The 24,819-nt window shown below is 39.1% G+C and overlaps 2 protein-coding genes across 9 annotated transcripts; both read left to right on the top strand.

Moving 5' to 3' along the window:
• The first annotated feature begins 2,006 nt into the window (after positions 1 to 2,006).
• Positions 2,007 to 8,869, top strand: ube2d4 (ubiquitin conjugating enzyme E2 D4). Its single transcript, XM_033620007.2, has 7 exons — positions 2,007 to 2,295; positions 3,666 to 3,729; positions 3,914 to 3,945; positions 4,043 to 4,120; positions 4,252 to 4,357; positions 5,891 to 5,984; positions 6,109 to 8,869. The coding sequence occupies exons 1-7, from the start codon at positions 2,272 to 2,274 to the stop codon at positions 6,152 to 6,154; spliced, it is 444 nt and encodes a 147-aa protein (XP_033475898.1). The 5' UTR covers positions 2,007 to 2,271; the 3' UTR covers positions 6,155 to 8,869.
• A 976-nt stretch (positions 8,870 to 9,845) lies between these two features.
• dbnlb (drebrin-like b) lies at positions 9,846 to 20,381 on the top strand. Of its 8 annotated transcripts, XM_033620112.2 has the most exons (15): positions 9,848 to 10,017; positions 12,229 to 12,284; positions 12,510 to 12,622; positions 12,711 to 12,785; positions 13,134 to 13,283; positions 15,137 to 15,214; positions 15,703 to 15,854; positions 15,971 to 16,025; positions 16,227 to 16,298; positions 16,577 to 16,700; positions 17,026 to 17,142; positions 17,487 to 17,564; positions 17,784 to 17,842; positions 17,926 to 18,013; positions 19,058 to 20,381. In XM_033620112.2, the coding sequence occupies exons 1-15, from the start codon at positions 9,935 to 9,937 to the stop codon at positions 19,192 to 19,194; spliced, it is 1,437 nt and encodes a 478-aa protein (XP_033476003.1). In that variant the 5' UTR covers positions 9,848 to 9,934; the 3' UTR covers positions 19,195 to 20,381. The 8 variants fall into 8 exon arrangements, with proteins under 8 accessions (XP_078026963.1, XP_033476003.1, XP_033476004.1 ...); XM_033620113.2 differs by lacking the exon at positions 16,227 to 16,298; XM_033620115.2 differs by lacking the exon at positions 17,026 to 17,142.
• Positions 20,382 to 24,819: the final 4,438 nt, after the last annotated feature.

Raw genomic sequence — 24,819 nt, 5'->3', positions numbered from 1 at the left:
TTGTGCTTTTATTGGATAATTTAGACATTAGCAAGATCCATTTAAGTTAATTTCGAAAATGACAGCAAGCATATGCGCTTTGTCATGGCAACCATGGGAAAAGTGCCATCGAGAGGAATATACTTAAGCTCAGACGCAGCTTTAGGATAATTGCCACAATAAGTGGAAAGCTTTCTGTTATACAATGGAACTTCTGGTGATGATGATTCATGTGACCAAAAAGACAGATCACTCGAGTCTGTTGAGTCTGTGGTTTCAAATAACAGCACTATAGGCTATATTCCTCATGAGATGGGTCAACTAAGCTGCTACCCCCACCCATATCATCCCAGTCCTGACACACTCACACCTTGGCTCATACATCAATTTGGAACTTGGGGCACCAGTCCTGTAACTAAAAACTCAACTTCTGCTTATAGGTGGGAAATTCCCCATACAGGTCAGTGATATGTTGCCTTATGAAATCCACAGCATTTCTTGCTTATTGCTTTGAACGTTTACAAGGTAGCATCACCCTGTAACTGAAGGGCTCACTACTGATATCTGTCCACTACAAACCCTGTAGGTTTAAAGCACACAGTAGCAAGCAAACCAATGCGATTTGAGATTTCAGAGGAAGCTACAGTAGGGTGACTGTGGGAGGCTTTGTGAACTGAGGCTTCAAGCCAACAAAGTGTGGGCTTGACCGTGTCTGAAAACCTCATGCTGATAAATGGCCTCTCCAAGTAGACAAACTCAGAACACAAGGCCCCTGCTGCACAAGACCCAAACTGCTACCTCTGCTGCTGGCTGAATCTGATTACAGGCAGGCCCTGAGGACAGGCAGGTCATTGAGAGCACAGAGATGAGCAAACAATAAGATATTATCTGAAGGAATCTTCAGCTTTCCAAAGGAAAATGGTCCCTCTCAGTGTCACATTGACGATAGGATCCTCAACCTGACACTGAATCAGCCATTTAAGAAGAATGAACACTGCGACCCATTCATACATACGCACTAAAATAATGAGAGCTCTTTTTTCACTCTTGTTTAAGACATATAAAGGGAAGCTCATGAGGCTTTTCGAGACAAGGCTGCGCAGAAACCGGAGCATGCAGCTGACTCAGATGAATATGCCTTTACAATGATTGGGTATTGAATGAACAATTCTATAGTCTTTTTCTTTATTCTTATGTACGCGTAAATAATACACGTGTTGGGCTTCATTGTACTTTGCTGCTCCATTGTCATTTACTGTTTCGCTTCAGCAAATTAATTTAAAAATGTAAAAGTAATTAATTCATTCTGAGTCTGCAAAATGTAATGTGATAAATGACACTGAAGAGCTTGGAAAAACGTTTTCCGATCAAAGCTGTACACAGTCCATTGTGGTCATGTCTTTCCTGTGTGTGTTTTTGCTCTTTTCAAATAGTGACATCTTGTGGACACCTGGGCTCAGTTATTGTGTTGAAGTCATAGACTAAGTTTAAGGCATGGATTACCTTGTTGTTTCAACATTGCATTCCTATCTCTAGTAGTTGTGAGGTGTACATGATGATAAGAATGAATGCACTGATAATAATGATGATGATTTGATATACTGAGATACACTGATACGTTGAGAGGTTTATATATATTTCTACAGAAGTAACAAAATTAGTAGCCCCAGCCAAAATATAAGTAGGAATTGGCCAATGTCTGAGAAGCACTGATATGGAGTTCTGGTTCGTCGCATTAGTGATTTAATTTAGCCTAATTATTAAATTAAAATTTAATTTCTATGAACAAGTAGGTGGGCCCCATACAATTGTTTTGGAAAATAATTATTTTAATTATATTTCATTATAATTAAAAGTGATATTATTTTGATTCTGTGAAGTGGATCGTGTGAAAATAATTATTGTAAAGGCAAAAAAAGAACTCATGGCATGAAGTTGTAATTGTCAATTCACGATTTGTAAAAAAAAAAAAAAAAAAAGAGGACAAGGAAATCTCGCGATACTTCCCAAACTGTTTGCTAGGCAGCAAGTGGAGTACGGGATGAGAGGAGAGACAGCAAAATATCTCGGTTGTTCTGTAGCAACTGCAAACGACAGACAGATCGAGATTTAATACACACTTTGTAGCATAGATTGATTTACAAACCATAAGCCCCAAACCTGCTGTATGTAGACGGGATTTCCTGGTTATACGTGAAGTGAGATTTGGAAGTACGCGGCCACAGAAGCCAAATTTTATGTGTGAAGTGCTAACTGTTAGCTGACAGGCTACATAGCATAGCCATTGATGCAATGGCGTTGAAAAGAATTCAGAAGGTGAGTGTATATTTTTTTCCATGCTAACCATACCTTCTTGTTGATAATTATCTCACCGTGGGACCCTCTGTGAACATCATATCAGTTTATATTCTTTTATTTATTAGTCACGAAGCATTACTTGCTTGTTTTTGTGCTGCTTTTAAAGTAATTCACAGACAAAGACGAGCTAACGGCCCTGTTGGTGCATTGCTACAGTAACGTTGCCGTTACGTTACCGTTAGCAGTCGATAACAACTCTAACGGCGCCATTATTTCGACAGCTACGTTTTGTCTGTGTTTATTTTTCGTTCTGACACGTAGCACCTTACCTAATGTAAAGGTTGCTAGCAACAACAAGCCAAGCAAGTCATTTCGCAAGGCAGCGCCAGGTTAGCAGTAAGCTAACGTTACTAGGTGCTTTGGTCTTTGGTTTGATTGATTGACGTGAAACGTTACAGGATTTGCTTTTAAATTATTAGCTTGACAGTTGTCTTTATCCTTGTGGCTCGTCATTAAGAGTATGGCGGGTGATGTGTTTAGCCGGTGAATGACAGCTGCTTGCTTGTTGCCAAAATTGAACCCTAGTGTCAGTGTTGCCATATATGGAATGGCAAATGGGGCACTGGAGCAGGCCACGGTGTGTATTTATATAACAGAATAGATAGGCTTCCTTTCAAGAGATGTTAAATAACAGGCTTAATTTCTATTTAACTATCTGTTGTTTTGCTGTCTGTGCTCATTGTCGCTTCACGAGTAAATGGCGTTTGGTCCAGGTGTCTACATTCATTGTTGATACAGTAAATGAAATTTTACATACTAGTTACTAGTATGTAAATTTGTACTAGTTTTATAACCTTTGTAGTCAACATCTATGGTCTGAAACTGAACTGATGCTTAAAATATTGATGAAGTCATCTGTCCTAAAACTCCTATGTACATGTCAGCAGCCCTGGAGCATGTCTGCACAGCAAACATGGCTTCCACTGAAAAGACTCTAATTACAGTCTGGCTCAAATTTGGGGTTGAACCCAAAAAACGTTAAGTTAGCCCATAAAGCCAGACATTATATGGATTAAGCCCCAGTGAAGTTTCAAAGATGCTGGTTAACTTCCCATTCTCCAAGGATAAATGGAAATCATTTCAAAGTAAACATAATTAATCCATGTTTCAGCATTTTGGCGTGTAGCGTATTGCCCTAATTAGGGTCCAGCATCATTATGTTTTCTTGTATACTCACATATACACAATAAATTAACTTAAAACAACCACTCTGTTTGCTAACCCCACTTAAAATGTATGTGGTTTTCCTGAAAATAGCACAGGTGTTACAAAACTACAGCTGACAGTAAATTCAAGGCTGTTTCATTATGCAATTTTCTTGCCTTTAGGAGCTGTCAGACCTGCAGAGGGACCCACCAGCTCAGTGCTCTGCTGGACCAGTTGGAGATGACTGTAAGTAGTTAGAAAACTGCTGCATCAGTGTATGCAAATAAGCAATGAAAGCAAGCAATAATACATTACTGCTGTATATAAATCGGCTTTTAAGATTACATCAATAGAGTATGTCATTGCGCATCCGGAGTTTGCATCTAAATGTATAGGCATTATTAATCTTTTATAAATCTTTTCTTCCCAGTGTTTCATTGGCAGGCAACAATAATGGGACCGGTAAGTGAAACTGTATCTTAACCTAAGTGAAATATGATACAAAAACAATGAAATTGCTGTCCACCAACTTATCTTGTTTCTATTTTTATTTCAATAGAGTGACAGCCCATATCAGAGCGGAGTGTTTTTCCTCACCATTCACTTCCCGACAGATTACCCCTTCAAACCACCAAAAGTGAGTGAGGGTTTATCTGGGGCATCACATAATGAGGCACATGTTTCAACTCGTCATTAATATTTTTTACTGTGGTAAAGGTTATTGGCTTCAGTGGAAAATTACAACGTTCTTTTCCCGTTTACTCACAGGTTGCATTCACAACAAAAATATACCACCCTAATATCAACAGCAATGGAAGTATTTGTTTGGATATACTGAGATCACAATGGTCACCTGCACTTACAGTATCAAAAGGTAAGTGAAAATACAAAATTCATACTAGTGTGTTGACATTTCATTTATTAAAACAACGGCTAATGTTGACTCAGTATACACAGTCCTGCAACCTGAAGTTCAGGGCTCTTGTATGCCTTTAGGTGGTGTTATGTGTACTTTGCCAGAGCTGAAATGTTGTACATGTATGTGTCAGAAAATGTACTTTGTTGCTACATTGCAACATCCAGAGACTGGACTGTAAAGTACATTGTACAGATAATTTTTGATTCAGATTTCTGCTCTTCCTGTTCATAGCAAACATAGCAGGTTGGTATTGTCAAAAGAATGATGCTGATACATTCCCTCAATTCAGCTTTTTTCCAGGCCTTTGTGACCCTGCAACCATGAGACTCCAATCTCAAGTCACATGTTGACACTGAATGTGAAATGTCAAATCAGGTCCATGTCATCAAGTGTTATGTTCAAATGTAAAAAAAAAGGGTCGTGTCAGAGCAAATGGACTCCTGTATCAAATGAAGTTATGAAGTACTGTTCAATTTAATATTGTTTTAATAGGATACAAAAAACTGACTTAATGGATCAGTGCCTGTAAATATGTGTGCATTACAATTATATACTCAAGACAGAAAAATAATGGATGTCACCACCATGATGTCAACAGTTGGTTTGTGGACTCTCATCTTGAAGCCTCAAGTTTGGCATGTGGGCTGTGGCCATTTTTATTTTATTTATTTATTTACTTACTTTGTGGAGCCATAAGTGACCATATTTATGTTAGAGGGTGAAGCTAACCCTGAGGCTAGCTGCTTGTTTTGTTAGGTGCATGTATGTTTAACTGTGATACTGTTAATTCTAATGTTCACTAGTGAAAAACAGGCTTAAAACCATTGATACAAAATCTACTTACAGAAAAAATGAACATCTGACTCATTAGAGGGTCTTTTAGACCCTCTTATAAACAACAAGACATTTCTTGGCGACCAAAACTACATTTGACTTTCATAAACTGTAAAAACATTTAAATAGTGGCAGCTATGGCTACGTCTATCCTCTGTGAATCTGGGGTTGCGTCATGGTTGCGTTAACCTAACCAACGTTGTAGGTGTGTCAACAGATGGCCAAGAGACCAAAACCGTTTTTCTATCAGGCTGTAAACGTTTGCTTCTGCTGTAAAGTTTGGCATTTTTGGCATAACATGGGGGTCTATGGGGATTGACTTGCTCTTGTAGCCAGCCTCAAGTGGTCATTCAAGGAACTACAGTTTCTGGCACTTGTGCACTGGCTCCATTTTTTCAACCCCGGAGGTTGTCGCTTGACACAAATGCATGATCAGTTATATTTTATGGTATTTAGTCACGTATATATTAATATTCTGTTTATCAATATCACTTGGCCCTACTGTGACGATTATCTGAAGATGTCAAAATTACATCTAGCTGTGCTGGTGTTAAGAGCAGGTCTGTCAAGGCCATAGCTGGTAAATCTCCTCTCATTGTCACATTGTTCCTCTCTTAATGTAATCTAATTACTCTCCCATTCGTTCTTCCACAGTATTATTGTCTATCTGCTCTCTTCTTTGTGATCCAAACCCGGATGACCCACTGGTACCAGAGATTGCTCATACATACAAGGCTGACAGGGAAAAGTGAGTGTAACACATAAATGAGATTTACATCTCTCATCTTTTCTCCTTGTCACATTTACTTGTCAGTTTTGGGGATACAGTTATTCGAGGTCACCTGAAACCTTTTCTGAACTCTGTTTTACAGATACAACAAATCAGCAAGAGAATGGACACAGAAGTATGCAATGTGAGAATACCAGGGAGATCAAAATACAAATGAGAACAAAAGAAACACGTTTGATTTGTAACTTGAGGCAAATGAGCAACAGAGGCGAAAAAAAACTAGGCAACAGCCCATCTTTTGGTGCAGGAAGCGATACAATGAGGTACAGTGCCACCTGGCTTTCCATGTGCTGAGCTGCTACCATGTGCTGTCCTTCATGACTTGTATGGATCTGCTGAGCAGGACCTGATGGGCTCCTTAAAGCACTCCCATATGGAATACCGGAAACTCTTCACAGTCCATACCGCCACACTCAGACTTTAAACTGTTACTCCTGCTATCGTGATTATCACTATCATTGTTGCTATTCATACGCACCATTTTCACCGTCAATGACTCATATCGTTGTGCTACTCAGAAGCAAAATGTTTGATTTATTTAGGAGGTCGGCTCTCCCTTCATTTCAGAGGTACTGTCTATGTCCCACTGGATGTCTTGTTATTACTGTATTTCCATGTATTTAGTGGCCTTTCTGTGTTATTATTTTCGGTATACGTGCAATTGAGGCAGAATGTTCCCTGTTCAACACAAAATGGTGCGGTGCCATTACCAGCAGCTGATCTGTTGGCACATACTGTCTCTACCCCGAAACAATGTGAAAGATGCAAAGAAGGATTGGTCTCTTATCACCCACTGCATTTTGAAATTGCAACAGTATTAAGTGGTTTTAAGGACACTGGAAAGCTGCTGTTAAGAGATAGCTGGCCCTTGTTTCACTGTTGTGGGGCTGTATAGGGCAAATGTCAACTTCCATTTTTCTCACACATGCTGTCATTGTATAAGTAACCACCCTTGGCTGGTGTCCATAGTGCACAAAATACTACTGTTGTTTGACTGAATACTTGTTGTGTAGCTGTGATCATGGCTACTCTTATATATGGCATATAGCTGAGCTGTGTGCCACCTCCTCAGTACAGTTACTCAGGTATCTAACCAAATCATCAGCCTTTTACCTGCAGTGACACATGGTGAGAAAAATAACCAGGTCCCATATCATCAGGCCTCAAAAAGATGTACTGATCTTAGTTCACTGGTTCATATAAATGAAAACGCTCGTGCTTTATGAAGAGATTAAATGATCAAAGACTGAGCGGCACTCCTGAAGTTCTTTATGCATATAGGTCCTAACGGTCTGTGTTGCACAAAAATATGCTGTTGCAGAAGTACTGTCATTTTGTCAAAGAGAGGGTTTTTTTAATTAGCCCTCTCGGGTTGTTTTCATCACCATCTCCATTTATTTTTGAACAACACTTGGATGTGAACAGCTTTTAAATGACGCTGTTTAACATGTACACGCTACTGTCTCTCTAAAACAAAATGGCCTTTGGTTACAGCTGGTGTCACTTATACTCAAAATGGGAATTTAACAGACTTGACATTTCTCAGAATCCATTAATTTCAAGTTATGTGCATCTTGTTATTTGAGGTGAATAAATACAGTTGCCATGACGATTTTCATCTGCTTTAAATATAAAGTGATGTGGAGTATGTTGGCATTTGTTTATGTTAATATTTGAGTCTGCAAAGGTTTGGTTTGTTATGAGATTATTAATCCACACTGACAGTAAAGCAGTTTGTCTCGGTGATGCGTTTGTGACCTTTTGTATTGTATCTTTGAAAACTTTAGTGATAGGCAACTTTTTCGTTCATGTCACCAGAATTGAACAAGATTGTGATGTGTCATAATGTAATATTGGTTTTAATATAATCCATTGTGACTGTTGGATAAAATAGTTAGGAAATGCTATGATTTTTTTTTCTTTCTAGACATGGCTCATAATGTGCTGATGCTGCCAATATAAAGGGAATTATTTGATATTATAAAGGGGAAGAAATTTAGCTCTTGAGGCATTATTGGGTGGATTCATTCAGACAGGTCTAAACATACTAAAGCATGAACATTTTAGAGGCTTTGATTGTAGAATAAACACCATGGTTTAGGCGTCAAATATAGACAATTATTCTTAGCTGCTGTAGAGAAAATTAAAAAAATCTAAACAAGTCATCCTGAAACACAGTATACACTAAAAGGTTTAAAAAATATATCTTCTAAAAGCAGTGAAAGTCCTTGCTGCCAGACCACAATTGAAAATGACTTGTGTGTTAATAGTACTAGTTCAAACTTTGTGTGCATTGTTGTTTGTTCATCTGGCTATTTATTTATTTGAAAGCAGAGTATCTTCCAACTGTATGATTGAATGCAGCCTCAATTCATCATGTGAGTCCTTTGTCCAGTGTGCTCAATAGAGTTTATATAGGCAGCTTGGCATGCTTTGCACTCTGGAGAACCTTCTCACAGCCATTTGCCAGATATCAGGGATTTCGTTACAATTCATCCGCCTAACACCTCCGACTAAAATTTTAGCCTTAACCCTCATTGTGTAAATATATAGAGAGAACATTAATTTGTCATAAACTGTAAATTTGCTATCAGGGCTGTATCCCCCAAATGGGTGATTCATTTCATCACTAGATATGGAAACCTGCTTTAACAGTACCAATATTTTTGTTGGATATTTTCAGCCTGGCTTTCTCTGAATGCAGGACCAGCCTTCATGCATCTTAAAAATTTGGAATATGTGTGCTTGAAATGCCACCACGAACGTCCACTTGTCCTCACATAGCCTACACAAGATAACTATTGACCTTGTCATAACATATGAATAAAGCTCATCTTGGTTTACTATTGTCTGCGGTCATTTTTGTGTTTGTGTGTGTCTTTATAATGCAGTAATAACTAGTAGTAGAGTGATCCAGAACCTGCTGTGCACTTATGGCATTAAGGGGGAACACCACCTAAATTAAGAATTGCAATATGTTATTTCCATGACCTCGGAGCTACTCTCAAAATCAGAAACTAGAGAAGTAAGTCTTAAACTTGATGGTATCATGGGGTAAAAAGTATAGAGCTGCTTCAAAGTGAATGGGAGACTAATTTTAATAATTAATACCCAAATAAACTTGATTTTATTGTGGTGTCAGTTCTGAAACAGAAAATGTACCCATATACTCAGAACATTACCCTGAACATCTTTCCTAATTCATTGTCTTTGGAGCAGCTCCAGACTTTATACCCTATGATATCACAAATTTGATTTTTAGCACTCTAGTTTTTAGTTTTGGGAGAAAATTGTATACATTTAATAATATTTTGGACTATTTTTGGCCATAGGAATAACATCAGTTTTGAAAATGGGCATAGTTTTTTCTTTAAAGGAGGAAGAAGTGCAACTAATTAACTAGAATATTGTTTTAAATAAGCAGAGCAAGTTGTGGAAATAGTGTAAATGTGCTGTAGATAATTTTGTTTTCAAAGTTTGGTCAAAAAGTAATGCAAAAGTTGCTCTTTGCAGGTAAAGCAACTGTATACCTGTGAACACTGCTCTCTAGGGTGCGTTTGATTCAAAAACTTGTCATGCGAGGTTTGCGGTGCAGACAATACAATCTTTGTGCGGCGCCATCATTCGTTTTATCTCACTTTCCTAAAAAGATAATTCAGTGCTTCTTAATAATTATTTACAAGTCGGATTGCAGAGATTCACAGCCGATGTTAGAATAATAGAAAATCGCAAACTAGCTCCGCGCTTTCGGGGTGTCACGTTACATCATATGCAGCGTACCCTGACTGAGATGTAGCTACCAGCTAACCTAGCTTCCACCACAGCTGAAAGTCAGCATCATCGCCACTCCTCCCAATAGGAAGGGCGCATCCCGGATAGCTAGCTGGCTAGCTGTACTCAGCATAACGATGGCAGTTAACCTCAGCAAAAATGGCCCTGCATTAACAGCCGCGTTTAAAGAAGTGGTAGATGAAAAGTCCAATACCAACTGGTAAGGAGCAGCATTTATTAAAGCAGTATTAGCCCTATGTAGGAGGCGTTATGTTAGCTTCACTGTTGGCTAGCATTGAGCCAGTCGTCAAGTAAGTTAATGGTAACCTAACGTTAGATAAACTTAACCCGGGACCTAATGTCACTTTGTTAACCACGGCAGACCTTCTACTTATTTAACATAAGCTAAAGTCAGTTTTGCTTGCACGGCAGTTTAGCTTTCTCACATGTATTGCCTGTCTGAGGTGTAATATCGTAAATGCTGAGCTAACTGAATAGCTAGTAACATAGTTAATTAGCTAGATACACCGAAAACCAACAGGCTAAGCAGTTAGCGTTAATGTCTAGGCTTTACGTGTATTTTATTTAAATCTTTTGGCGAGATAGTCTGCCATGAACTTTAATGAATAGGTTAACAGAATGGCTGCCTCACCCACTTCCTGGTAAGATATCAGAAGTTAGCCTAAATATGGTCAATATGTGAAAGTCAAATCCAGGAACTTCCTCTTTGCGTTACCTAACGTCACAGGAGTATCCGTGCTTGTCTGGAGATTAAAATGAAACCTGTTGATGACAGCTGCAGTGTTTAATGACGACCTGATTTAATTAATCCCAAGGAGCAATTGCCCAGGGAGTCCTGCTGGCCCCATATTCAATCTGGAAATGTGTCTCTTGTGAATGTCAGCCCTTCAGCCACTGCCTTGTGACACCACAACTTGCTGTAACTGTGTTTTGTTTCTTTTTTCTAAAATGATGATGACAGAAAAAAGTAGGTGCAGAATAAAGAAGCGGTCAGTCATCGGTTAGTTTCAGTGTGAGCAAGTTCCCCTTACCTAGCTCTGAAAGTATGCACTGAATCCCCTGCACTGATCAGAAGCAAATGCCTTTATAGGCCCCTGAGCCTCACAGTGTTTTCCAGTACTTTCATTTTTGCAAACATTAACATATACTGGTCTGCAATTAACATTCTTATTAATTACAATTACAATGTATTGCATGGATAGATGACAATTAAACAAGAAGATCTCACAAATTAAGTGTCTGTGTCAGAGCAGGCCAAATGATGCATAGGCTGTGTAGTATTGATGTGAGGCAAAATTATAACAGCATCTATGATTTTTTTTTTATTATTATATGGAACCTAAAGGCGTTAGATATGGTTTGCAATCATAATTAAGTCTTCTCTGTGTGCCAGTAAATTAGAGCTACAACTAATGGTTATTTCCATTATTGATTAATCTGTAGATTATCTCAATTTAATGGAATAATTGTTTTGACTACAATATAATCAAAATGCCCATCATGATTCCACAAAGCCCAAGGCGTGTCCAACCAATGGTCCAAAACCCAAAGATATTCAGTTTATGATCATTTACAACAAAGAAAATCATTTAATCCACACACATGAGAAGCTGGAGCGAGCAGATGATTGGCATTTTTGCTTAAAATTGACTCCACTGATCATTTCAGCGCTACACTGAATTACAGCTCTAACCTTGTTTCATCTACTAATAGGCAGCAATGACTACTAAGTACAGTTATATAACAATGTAGGCCTTATAAAGGCCATAAAATATTTTATAGACTTACTTAAACAACTTACCACCTAACAAACCTAAACCTGACACAATTAAAGCCACTCTGCTAAGTGCATGTCAGCATAATCTTTTGATTGATATAATTATCTAGCTTTTTTTATTATTTAGGGCCTATAAAAAAATAAAGTGCCTGTATATATAACAGGAAAAGGCTATTTGGCCTACCCAGACATGAAGAGGACAGACTGTTTGTCCACATGAGCACACAGGCAAAGACTTGACAGAGAAAAGATGGGAAATGTGCCAGCATTAACCAGGGATTTAGTTTGTGTAGGGCTGCTAATCCTTAGTTATTTTTATTGGGCATTTAGTATCAAGAAAAAGTCAGTTAAATCTTTACTGCTGCAGAAGCAGGCAATAAAAGTTCCTGACATAGCTGATTTAAAATGGGATTATAGCTGTAGCACTGTTTTATTTACACTACATTACTTCTGTAAAATGTATCCTGTTGGAATAGGGCTGAAGGCTGAAAGTTGCTTAAAATCGTTGTACATAACATGCATTGTTTTGTTGAGTGTGAAATGCTGCACATCACCCTCTGGAACAAACTCTTTTCTGTCTGTGTGATCAGTTTAGCTGGCATTTTTACATCCTTAATCCCATGTTTTCCACAGGGCCTTGTTCACCTACGAGGGAAACAGTAATGATATCCGCCTGGCAGAAAAGGGAGGTGAGTAACTGAGTGGATATTATCACGTTTTTATGATCTCAACACAATAATATCAAATGTGTGCAGGAATTTCATTGTCAGCATACAGCTGCAGTACTGAAATATCAGCACAAAAGGAGTGCTTGCCTCTGCTTTCTCACCCCATCATTTGTAACAGAAAAAATGTCCACGGTTACACAACCGACCACAGTAACCATTTGAAATTCCACAATGTTTATGTGTCAGATGGAGGACTGGAGGAGTTGGTTGAGGAGTTGAACAGTGGAAAAGTGATGTACGCTTTCTGTCGGGTCCAGGATCCAAACTCTGGCCTGCCTAAATATGTCCTCATCAACTGGGTTTGTGCCGCACTTTACTGTCGTACATTTGTTTGTCCTCTTTGAAGTGGCCGTCCTTGAACTTATCGTGTGATCCTTTGTGTTTCAGACTGGAGAAGGAGTGAAGGACGCCAGGAAAGGAATATGTGCAAATCATGTCAGCTCCATGGCCAATTTTCTCAAGGTAACACTGCACTTATTTTTGAGTGTAGTTTAAATATGTATTTGAATGTGTACTTCAGTTTGTATATGTTTACAGAGGAGCTTATTTGTGTGCTAAATTGCATGTTATTGTTGGCTCTGAGCAGGACTTAAAATAAAAACCAAAGAAAACACTACACAGCATGCTGCAGGCATGGTTGGAATAATGCAACAGCTTTCATGGATTGGTGTCTGTGTCATTCATGTTAAACCAGCAAACAGCGCATGTAAACAGATTACAGGTGGTGCTCACAGGAACCAAGATACCAACTGTAGGTGTTTCTCTGTTTGTGTGAGCATTAATATTAACTTTTATTCAATGCTATTTCAGGGGGCCCATGTCACAATAAACGCCAGAGCAGAGGAGGACGTGGAACCCGAGGTGATCATGCAAAAGGTGGCCAAAGCCTCAGGAGCCAACTACAGCTTCCACAAAGAAGCTTCCAGCCGCTTCCAGGACAGCGGTCCTCAGGGTCCCGTGGTATGCTGCGCATGCAGTTCCTGCCTTGTGCCCTCCTGTTTGCTTATGTTTCATGCTAGAAAGATAAGCAGAGGGCTAGATCTTAACTAGGCTCCTTAATCTCAAAACATGGATACATTTGTTTGCACATGTTTGTTTTTTCTTTTCTCTTTGTCATGGCCTTTGATTTACACTCAACCAGCTCTACCACTGACAACTATTTCTCCCAAAAAAAAAAAACCTCCAGTGGACCTATAAGAAAGGCATGAACACACTAAATTTAGTCTGTTATACTCTCTTCATGAGAGAAAGCAGTCACTGACTAAGTTTACATGCACACTGATATTCCACTATGATTCTGAACATGACAACTTTCTAAATTTAATGTAGGTGATGCAAACAGTATATTCCATTTGGATTTTTCAGAATCAGGCTGTTTTCTGAATGAAGCATTTTCCGATTAAGACGGTATTATTGAGGCTTAAGGAGCATTTATTAGACATGTATACAGCGCACTCAGAACATGCATCTCAATTGAGGTTTTAACCACAGTTTGCAATACATGGCCTCTTACCTGTTTACAGTCAGGTCTATGCATTGTCATAGAGCCATTGTACACAGACCTACTAGCCTACAGTTTGCAAGGCTGGGGTAGAGATACATGACCAAAAGAAAACCTACTTTTAAACCTCATGAAATACTTGAATATTAACAAATTTTAGAGTATGCACAAGTATCGCAACACCAACCTCTTCAAGTAAGTGGTTGAAAGACTGAAAAAGGGAGGCTGTGTTCACAGGGCTGACTAAGTCCGCCACCTGTGGGAAAAAAAGGAGAAAAATACTGTTATGATGCAAAGAAGCCAAATTGCAGAAGTGGCTTCAAATGTTCCAATTTTCCATATTTTGACACGATAAACGACATGTTTGGGCACATTAATCTGAGTGTGCATGGCTGCATGTCAACAGGAGTATTAGTGCAATATTCATTTTTATTAGCCATGTCAACAGCTGAGTAGAAACATTGGGGTTTTTTTTTTTTTTGGAATAAGGCCAAAAACTGAATATCTTGTGCATGTAAAGGCAGTTATTAGTCTTGTTTCCACCAAACACTTTCGGTAGCGTTTCCACTTCAAACATACTCTTAAATGTGGGTGGGAGTGTTGTCACTCACTGCTCGTCCAGCACTCACTGTACTTCCCCATTACTGGTGATACAGATGGAAGTCTGCACCTCGTTTATCATCCACAAAACGAGGCTGCACGCTGACATTTTCAGAACAAAATAGCTCAAAAATAAAACGGGCTGCAGTGAGAGTCTCTCTCGATGAGATATTTAAAAATAGCGGGTTTGTGCATTTAGTCCTTCTCAGGCAAGCTCGGGGGTTTAGTGTTGCCGGAGCCCACAGAAATGACGCTCTGCAACAGTTTTTTTTTTTTTTTTTTTTTTGTATGAACAGTAGTTACAGCTTCAAAACCAGCCACAACTCAGCCCTGAGCAGTGTGACCGTCCACTGTTGACCAGTTAATGGACTGCAGTGTTCACAGCTCCACCTTTTAGTACCAGATCTGTGTGCTAGGTACCCCAACAGTGGGGGGACCAAAAATGGGGACGATGTGGAAATGTTCCATTTGTACCATCCGCAACTTTTCGCAGTGGAAGTAGAAAAAAAAGAGTACCGGACTGAACTGTACTGCTCGGTGGAAACGGGGGTATTGGTTCATATCTGATAGTCGTTAAAAGAAACAACTTGCACTAAATAAATCAGGCACATCATGTGTTGGTGTGACATTAGTTATAGAGGGAAGATAAACATTCTAATAATAATAATTATATTTATAATGTAAAATATTGATTGCCTTCTTCTTCATGTAGGGCTCAGTGTACCAGAAGACCAACGCCATGTCTGAAATCAGAAAGACCAACAAAGACAACTTCTGGGCTCAGGCAGAGGTAGGCTCCTGAACTTGGATTCAGCTTCTGCAAACTTCAACTTCACCTCTGAGAGATGGTGTCATGAGCACCTTAAGCATCTCTTTAAAATGACTCCCTGAGAAATTTGTTGTTTTTATATAGGATGTTTATAAATCATCAACTCATTGAAATTGCAAGAACTCTGAAATATTGTACAAGTTTGCAGTTTTGAAACATTTGACACACATTTCCATTCCTCTTAAAAGCCTATATGAAAATACAAGGCAGGCAGTTTTTACCCATCACCAATGTTAACCGAAGTCAGCGAAAGCTTTGTTGTAACTTTGTCTTTTGTGTGCAGTTTTGGCTCCTCACCATACCTGTCACAGTTACACCCACATAATGCTGCTCTCTGCTATGCAGTTTTTTTTTTAAACAAACTATTGTGAAATCAAGTTTTTTTTTTCCACCACAGTAATATTTGCAAAGTACCAAACCCATCACTGACCTGTCTGTTTGGCTTTTAGAAAGAAGAGGAGAAACGCCGCCAGGAGGAGCGACGCAAGGCAGACGAGGAGCGCCAAAAGTTGGAGAAAGAGAGGAAAGACAGAGAGGCCAAGGAGGCAATGCAGAGGGACAAAAGGGACAAAGAGAGGGCCACTCAGATCGACCAACAAAAGTAGGTAGCAGATGAAGGAAATGCACACTGGTTAAGACTGGTTTGAAGCTGCACCTATTTAAGGGTTCAAATTACATTTCCTGTTCTTGTCTTCTAAATGGTCATTTGTTGAATAGGAAGTACCAGCAGCAGCAGGAAGCTGAGAGTAAAGAACAGGAGAGACAACACTTGGTGAGTGACAAGATTATAATCGGAGTAAAACCTGTGAGGTTACTTGATGGAGACGTACGAACAGATGCTGAAATGACTACTTTCATATTGAGTTTCAACAATTATGTTGATAGTGTAATAAGCTTTGGTAGTGCATACATTCTGATTAGTCAGGAAGGTAGCAACTGTCAGCAGTGCCATCATTGATATCAACATTATCAGGAGGAGCAGGAGGAGAACCAGGCAGCCCAGAAGAAAGCAGTAAGGAGAGGTGAATCTGTGGAAAAGGCCAATGTGAGTTCCCCTTCCCTGAAAGTGCTCTCCTCTGGCCAAACTTTCTTTTTTCTTGCCTATCTCAAAACAAGCTTTTGTGTCTTTCTAACAGAATATTTAGAGCTCGATGTAACACATCAGTCTTCCAGCTTTTACTGCGTGATCTCTCCTCTCTCTAATGGAAGTCAGACATCTGTCTCCTCTGTAGTTTTTCTTTAGCAACATCTCCCACTGCATTATTAATAAACCGTGGCTGACTAATGCTTATTGTACATATTATTCATTCTCTTTTTTTCTAGGAGGCAGCTTCTCTCATCTCTCAGCGTGCTGTGAACCCCAGAGAGATGTTCAAGCAGAGAGAGAGGGGAATAACTCCCAGTGACTCAGACGTCCCCTCAGCTGCCCCTGCTAGCCCCCAGCCAGGTATCACCCCTGCACACACCATGACCTCTTCATATAAATGTGTTTGCTTTAAATGTCACAGCCCCTCCTGCATTACTGCAAAGCTCTTTTATCCTCTCTCAGTTAGTGGTAGGTGATTTCTAGAGGAGGTTGCCTCCCGACGCTGTCTTTATCAGAGCTTTAACTTTCCATCAGACTGCCCAGGTGTCTCATAGTCATACTTAACGCTGTGTCTCCATCATGGTGTCTTCTCTTCTTCTGCTCAACCGGTCTGCACTTTGTTTTCTCTCTTGCCCATTTTGTTTGTTCGGCATGTTTTGGGGGTTCCATGTGTCTCTCTGCTCAGGGCGTCTGCAAAGCCCTTTTCTGTCTAAGCCAGTGTATGAAAGTGAGCGAGCCAGCTCACCTCAGCGCCAAGCTTCTCCTGTGCCAGCAGGCTCCGCCTCTCCTGTCCGTGCCACAGGTGTGAGCTCACACACACACATATGCACATATACATGTACATACACAGAGAATGCACCCATGATATATCAGGTGATGGTGTCATTCTTAACTAAAAGCTTCATGCTTCATCTCTCATTGTTTCTATGTGTGATCATCTTCATATTCCTCATAATCATCATGAGCCATGCTTCCATTCAATGTTCTTTTTGTTTCCTAAGAAACTTCCAGATTATGATTTTGTTACTCCTCATGTGAAATGTGCCAGCAGTCCCTGTGTCTGGTGGTGGTTTCAAGCCTGTGTGGACTTGTGAACGTGTTCCCCTGTGTACATGCATGTCTGTGCTTGTGTTTTTGGGTGATAAGAGCCTGATGTGGATGATGGACAGTCCAGGTGTGAGTATGATGAGCAGGAGGCGGCCCCCCAGGAGCCCAGGTGTGAAGGTGGGGCTCATTTCACACAACATCAGCCACAGTGTTAGGCATAAGCTTTCCGACCCTCCCATCTGCGTCTTATAAAAATTCTTTTGTAATTTGCTCTAAGTACACATTATCCCCTTTGGCCAAACTGAGCTGTCAGGATCAGCTGCAGCTGCTGCCACCTGCTGGTCAGTGCACAGCACAGCTCTGACACATCATGCTAATGGTAAACTGTCTTTTCAGAGGAAGCACCAGCTGCTAACTCCTATGTCCAAGAGACAGCTGTTGAAGAGCCCGCTCAGGTGATTGTTTACTTAACTTTAGCAGGAAATGCTGTGACTGTTTTTTCACCACCATGTAAGTTAATCATGAAAAATAATTACAGGTGGAGGAGACTAACTCCTATGAGGTGACTCCTGAGGAGACATCAGACAGAGGCATCTGTGCCAGAGCCTTATATGACTACCAGGCCGGTGAGTTTTGTTTTCTTAATCACTGCACCTTTATAATGTAATCAACTGACTGCTCATGTGTTGACTCAAAAAACATATCTAGTGTTCTGTCACCTTTTAAGTAGTTGCTTGTTTGTAACATTTACAGAGAAAAAATTATAGTCTAATTAACTTTGCTTACAGGGAAACTGGTATTTTTCAGCCTGATCCCTTTTTCCAGTGTTTTTGTGTCTAAGTGACAAATGGGAGCAACAGTTTTTGAAACTGGTCCATTTTTGGGTGAGCCTGCTGCAGCCTGCAGTCACAAAACAGGCTGCAATGTAATCACTTGAGGCATGTGTGTGCAGTCAGCGTACGTCCACTTTAAGTGTTTGTTTTTGCCACTGATAGGCTCAAATCATTTTTAAAAGTGTCTGACTCCATTGAAATTGAAATAAATTGTAATTTTATCATTATAAAACACACCTCTTTCAAAGTCAAAAGAAACGTATTAAAACTCACAAAAAAAAATCTTTCCCCTTTTCCAACTATCACCAGCTCTGGTTTGGTTGCAATAAACCCTTAACTCACCCAGTTAGATGTCAAAATACGCTGGATTTATACACACTAAAATTACTCTTTATTTAAATGGAGTCTGGTGGGTGTGGCGGTAGCGATTCAGGGCTGTTTCTGGTAAAACAAAAAGGATCTTACTCTTTGACCTAAGTGTCTTTGTAGGACTCCTCTCCATAATGTTGACAAACACTTAAAACAATCCGAGCCTGTCAGTGGCAAACACAAGCACTGTTAGTGGACATACATTAAGGTTGCACATGCTCTGAGTAAGGATTACATTACAGCAAGTTTTGCAGCTGCCAGCTGCAGTTCTCTCACTCAATACTGGGCCAGTTTCAGAAATTGTTGTCTCCATTATTCACTTAGACACAAAAACATGGGAATGTATGGTTCGGGTTGAAATATACCAAAATCACCCTTCTAAAGAGAGAAGAAAGTTTTAAAATTATTTGAAACTCTTTCCTACAGTAACTTTGCTGATGTTCGTAAAACTCTGCTCTTTTCCTCCAGCTGATGACACCGAGATCTCATTTGATCCCGACGACATCATCACCGGGATCGAGATGATAGATGAGGGCTGGTGGCGAGGCTACGGCCCAGACGGCCATTTTGGAATGTTCCCGGCCAATTACGTGGAGCTTGTCTAGCCCAGCCCCCCTCCTGCCCCCCTCTCCACCCCCAGATTATCACACTGGCAGCCCCAGAGGACATCTGCAGTAAAACAACACACGGCACAGTCCGTCCTCGCACACACGTGAGCTGATCAGGCTGAAGTGGAGCAAACGATCCTCCACATCATGGACCAATGAAGGGATGGTAATCGTGGGCCAGAAGCTTTTGAAATCTCTTATATTTTCAAGAAAGCAATTCCATTATATTGTTGATGTTGTGAGCAACTGATGGCATAGTTTAGGGATTTGTGAAGACCCACAGCCCGACCAAATTCCCTCCCACTCCCCCCCAAAAAACCATCTCTTTTCCTATAAATGTGATGCAGTACAATATATCAGCCTTTGAGTCTTAAATTCAGTTGTGAGCATTAATAGCACTTCTATTTGACATTCCTTACAAAGTGACTTCAGTTCTATTTCAGGTATAATTTTGTTGTTACTTGTAGCAAATGCTCCTGTACATTTCAGGAAAAAAAGAAAGAAAAGAAATCAAAGATGGCGGTACCAGCTACAGTATAATCTTTTGCCTTGTTTTTGCCTTTCTTTACCGGCAGACTGAACTTTACTTTTTGTGATTGATCCTATGTGAATTTCAAACCATGTTTTCAGTACTGATCTCACTGTGGTTGAAGTGAATATTTAAGAAGAAAAAAATCAGATGTTTGCTGTGCTCTGGGTGGATTTCAGTGGGGAATGCGTAAAACGGTTCAGTTCCCTTTAACTGTGAGCATATAATGGTCGCTTTCATTTCACATCCTCCGTCATCTGAACCAGATTATTGCAACATATTTCACTTTTCAGGGACGAGCTGAAAACAAGAAAATATAGGTCTGCATCATTTTTTTTTCATGCTTGGATCTCACTGGTTTGAGGTTGACTTTGAGTGCTTAACAGATCTCTAATATGTGCTGTGTATGGTGCCATAATGACGGGAAGTGGATGCAGCGACATTTTAATAGAAAATCTTCAAATTCACTGTTTGTTTTTTTTTATCATGGAACAGAACTTTTGCTCTTTTAAGCTTTGAGGTCAGTGGATAAAGGAAAAATGAATCGATAATGAATAGAAAAGGGCATCATATATCCATTGCATTATTCATGTTTGTTTTTCCAGAGTCTATTGTAATGCACAGACATTCTTCATAATAAAATAAATAAAAGCAAGCCGTGTTGTCGTGTCTTCTCAGATAGGGTAAGCGTATCACAGGCTGCATAGATTTTTAGAAAAGCTTGAAATAACATAGAAAACCCTCAGGGATTTTCAGATGTGTAACAGGAACTCAGACATATACACAGACTTAGTATGTGCTCTATGATCAGTTTCCTGGAATGAGGCAACAGCTGGGGAATTCACCTTTAATGCATAGGTTTCATTTTCACACGAAAATATCTGATTTTACTTCTCCCACATCCTTCAGTTTAATCTGTGTTCGCGTGAATGACAAAAGATGTGTCCTACAAATTAAAAAAATATTAAATGATAATATAAAAGCTGCATGAAATATATTTGCAATATGTATATCTTTAAAATCAGTCTACCTCTATTATATAACCTTAATTGTTTGGCCAGCTTCACATTGGTAATATGAGATATTGTATTTAATTTGGACATAAATTGCAAAGTTTAATATTGTGTATATCACACTATTCTGCTAAATATTGCTTAAGAAGAAATTTAGAACTTCCAGGCCATTAGTAGTGTTTTATTAAAGTCCTGCAATAAAATGCCATCTTGATAACAGTTATAAAAGTCCATATTAATGCTCTTGTTCCATTAAATAATTCCCAAATATTCAGTTTCAGCCTGAATCAAAATTTGTCTTTAAATGTAATTTAATATTAGTGTATCACTAAATGAGTCAACCTGTTATCTGGACTTAGTTTCAGGACAATTTCCACCCACACCCACGCCATGTAGAAAAAAATATGAACATATTAACTCTCATCATTAAAGCCTAACACCTCTGCTTTTAACGACTGCAGACATACCTCTGTAAGTTTTATCCCTGAAACAACAGGGTGCATCTATAAACCTATTTATTCTGGAAAACCTCGTTCAGCTAATGACAGTTTCTCACCATGACTGGCCTCTTATGTGCCAGTTAAACATCTGCAGATTGTTCCCAATCTGCAGATGTGACTCACTTCAGACAGGAAATCTTTCGTGTTGGATTCACAATATTTTCTCCACACGTTGTCATTTACATTGTGCTCACCTCACCTCAACCTCATATGTTTATGTCAGTGAAAGTCTGAAATGAATAGCTGGGGATTTTCTCAATCTTTCAGCCGATGTTTTTTGTTGTCGGCTGCAGGAGATAGAGAAGCCCTCGAGACATCTGCAAAACAAATTGTCAGAATTAAATGGAATTAAAATACATTTCCTATCAAGGCTTGTGTATGACATACATTAAGTATGTTATTGTAGAGGATTAAATATCACCACACACCTCATCTCTGCAAGTTAATTCTGCCTCATTGAATCTCATCATGTCTACATTTATATAACCCTATTGACTCAGATGTCTAATCTACATCAAATGTTTTATTTCTACATTTTACATCTATGCATCTGTTCATATGGGAACTGTGTGAAAACAAACAGCTTAATATCACATTTCTTCCATTTTTGCACAGAGCCTTGTTGATCATCTAAAAAAAAGCAAAACAAAAAACTTGTTTTGTGTCTATCAAACAAAAAAAAAAATCCCTCTCGAGATTTGGACAGTTTGTCGATATCTGGTTATTTTGACATTTACATGTTAATCATTTTGAAATGTCAGACTCTATCCGCAACAGATGGGGGAATAGGGCATCCCCCTTTTAAATAGATCAAAAACATGGGGAGGAAATGTGGATTGTGTTGAGTGCAGCTTCAAGTGTTTTTATCACGACATCTGTGTCATCTCACTGAGTGTGGGACTGAAAAAGGAAAATGGAGGGAAAATACAGTAAGTTTTAAATGTGACCTGGTGAGAAAATAAGAGAAAGGGTTAAAAATGCTAAAGCAACTGTCTTATTTAATCAAATGTGAAATCCACAAGAGAGTAACTTGACCTTAATGCTTTCCATATGGCCATAACGGACATTAAATCTTGAGACAACTCCCTCTGACTCATAACTGTAAGAGGAGAGAAATAGGTGGCCATTTTATCACCACTCATCTCTAGTGGAAAAAGCTCCTTCTGCAGTGTCCTGGCCTTTTATTTTTAGCCAATATCTTCCAGGCCGTGGCCAGTAGGAACCATTTTAAAGAAGTGGTGCTTCACCTCTTCCTTAAAATGTAACGTCTTCAACCCCTGCAGCTACCAGGCAGTCTCAAACTTTCATTTACCTACATGTGAGCTTTTAGAGTCAGCCTATGTGTCTGCTCAGCTATTAGCTGTCATGAGTCAAAACTACATGCTTGTTGTCAGCAGCAAATATGTTCTATTTTGGCGCTTTAGGTCAGCACAGCAGCAGTTTGATTTACAAGTTGAGGGGAAAAAAGCATCAGGACACACTGCATTAAAAATGAAAGAGTAACCAGTGATGTAACCTCTCACCTTGTTACATCAGTGTCGGGAGGGTTACTTTTTAAATTTAATATGTTACAGATAACTAGTCAAACTGGACTTCACCAAAGGAATGTAACTTATTATATTTGATCACTTTTTCAACAATAATTTGAGACAGGGCAGTAAAACTGAAAAATGACTAGAAAAGCAAAAAATGCAAAGCAACAGAATGATTCTTATATTCCACATAAAAAAATACCCTTGGACTCCATGGGTGTATTAGGGTGGGCTCGGGGACACTGTGACATCACTGTTGGGTGTAATATGAGGTGCAAACATACATTTTTAACCACACCTATCCTTGCATAGTTACATCAGTGTCAAATAAAACTACTTTTATTACCATAACTGAAACTTATATTCCCATAATAATACTCTCATACTCCATTTTAAACTAACTTAAATGTGTTGCCTATTATTTTAAAGGGACAGTTCACCCCAACATAGAAAATAGATATTTTTCCTTTTACCTGTAGTGCTATTTATCAGTCTAAATTATTTTAATGTGAGTTGCTGATTGTTGTAATTATCAACCATACAGATGTCTGCCTTCTGTTGAATATACTGGAACAAGATGGCATCCAGCTTGTGGTGCATAAAGCATAAAAAAAATACATTTGAAAAACTCAACAGCAATGTCTCTTTCCAGAAATCATGACCCAGTTACTGAAGATAATTCAAAGAAGTTGTTGTGGTTTTGTGGAGGAACTACTTTATTTCTACTGAACTACACCCGCCACCCATATCACCACATAGAAGGAGGCATGCGTCTACTGATGGATGAGAAGCTTGCAACAGTGTGGCATGTAAATATTAATGGCTTCCTCCTTGGCTGAGCTGTAAACTTAGTTAGCTCAGTGGTGCTAGGCGAGCTAGCAGTAGATGCACGCTTCCTTCAGTGTGGTGATAAGGTTGGCAGGTGTAGTTCGGTAAAAGGAAAATAGTTCCTTCATGAACCTGCTCACAACAAGGTCTGTGGATTATCTTAAGTAATATCTCCATGGCTACTGTCTCCAACAATCGGCAACTTGCACCAACGCAATTAAGACTGATAAAAAGCACTACAGGTAACTGGGAAAATATTTGATTTAGGGTGTACTTTCCCTTTAATGTACTAGATAAACTCATAAGTTAAGTAAGACGTTCTCATAATGCTTACTCATTGTGGTATTCAGTACTTTGTGTTGTATTTCTTAGAAGATATTTTGTGATAAAAAGAAATATGTCCTCCTCTACACACATTAACACACACTATCACATCTGTGCTGAAATGCAATATAACAATTTCCTCCTTGAACTAGCAACACACAGTTTCGGGAACCAGTAGCGTGAGTTCCCTTTTTCTTTTCTCAACATTGTATCTCTTGGTTCTGAATCACCACATCTGATCGTTGGGTAATAGACAGTTTATTACTCATTAATCGGGCAGCTCTAAGAAATATTTGACGCTTACACAAGCATCTGATGTACATTAACAGTAAGTGGTGCAGCCCTAGTTCCTGTATTTAAGAATAAATTCCTAAAATACTGAAATGTAGCTAAATGTTCCTAAAATGTAGACATCTGGGAAATGTTGTTCCAGCTTTAAGTCTTTATTTGGGCATCACTTGAATGTTTCTTTCACTTCCCCAAATTCAGCTATTTTGGTGCATTTGTCCAGTCTGAACATTGGAGGTGACCAGGCTTAAATCATGAAACTTAGCTGAGTTACTGTTAGATAGAAACTGGATGGAAGAAATGAAACATTTGTTCTCATGTGCACATTAAAATAAGAAATGACATTACAGTTCCATGTGTTGCTAAGAAAATTCTGAAAATAAGACACAAACATGTTAATTTATGTGTAAATAAGTAATAACACCTATCACAGCATCACAGTTTGTTGAAACTGGCAACACAGAACCAAAAAAAAATGGAACCCAGTGGTTGTTATTTGTCTAAAAATCAGGTGATGAAACAGAGAACAGACATTGTGAGACTGGAATAACACGCACACACACACACACACACACAAAACTCAGTTTCCCAGACTCATTTGCTCTGGT

The sequence above is a fragment of the Epinephelus lanceolatus genome, chromosome 9 (genome assembly GCF_041903045.1).
Source record: "Epinephelus lanceolatus isolate andai-2023 chromosome 9, ASM4190304v1, whole genome shotgun sequence".
Lineage (NCBI taxonomy): Eukaryota > Metazoa > Chordata > Actinopteri > Perciformes > Serranidae > Epinephelus > Epinephelus lanceolatus.
This window is presented reverse-complemented; position numbering and strand designations above follow the sequence as displayed.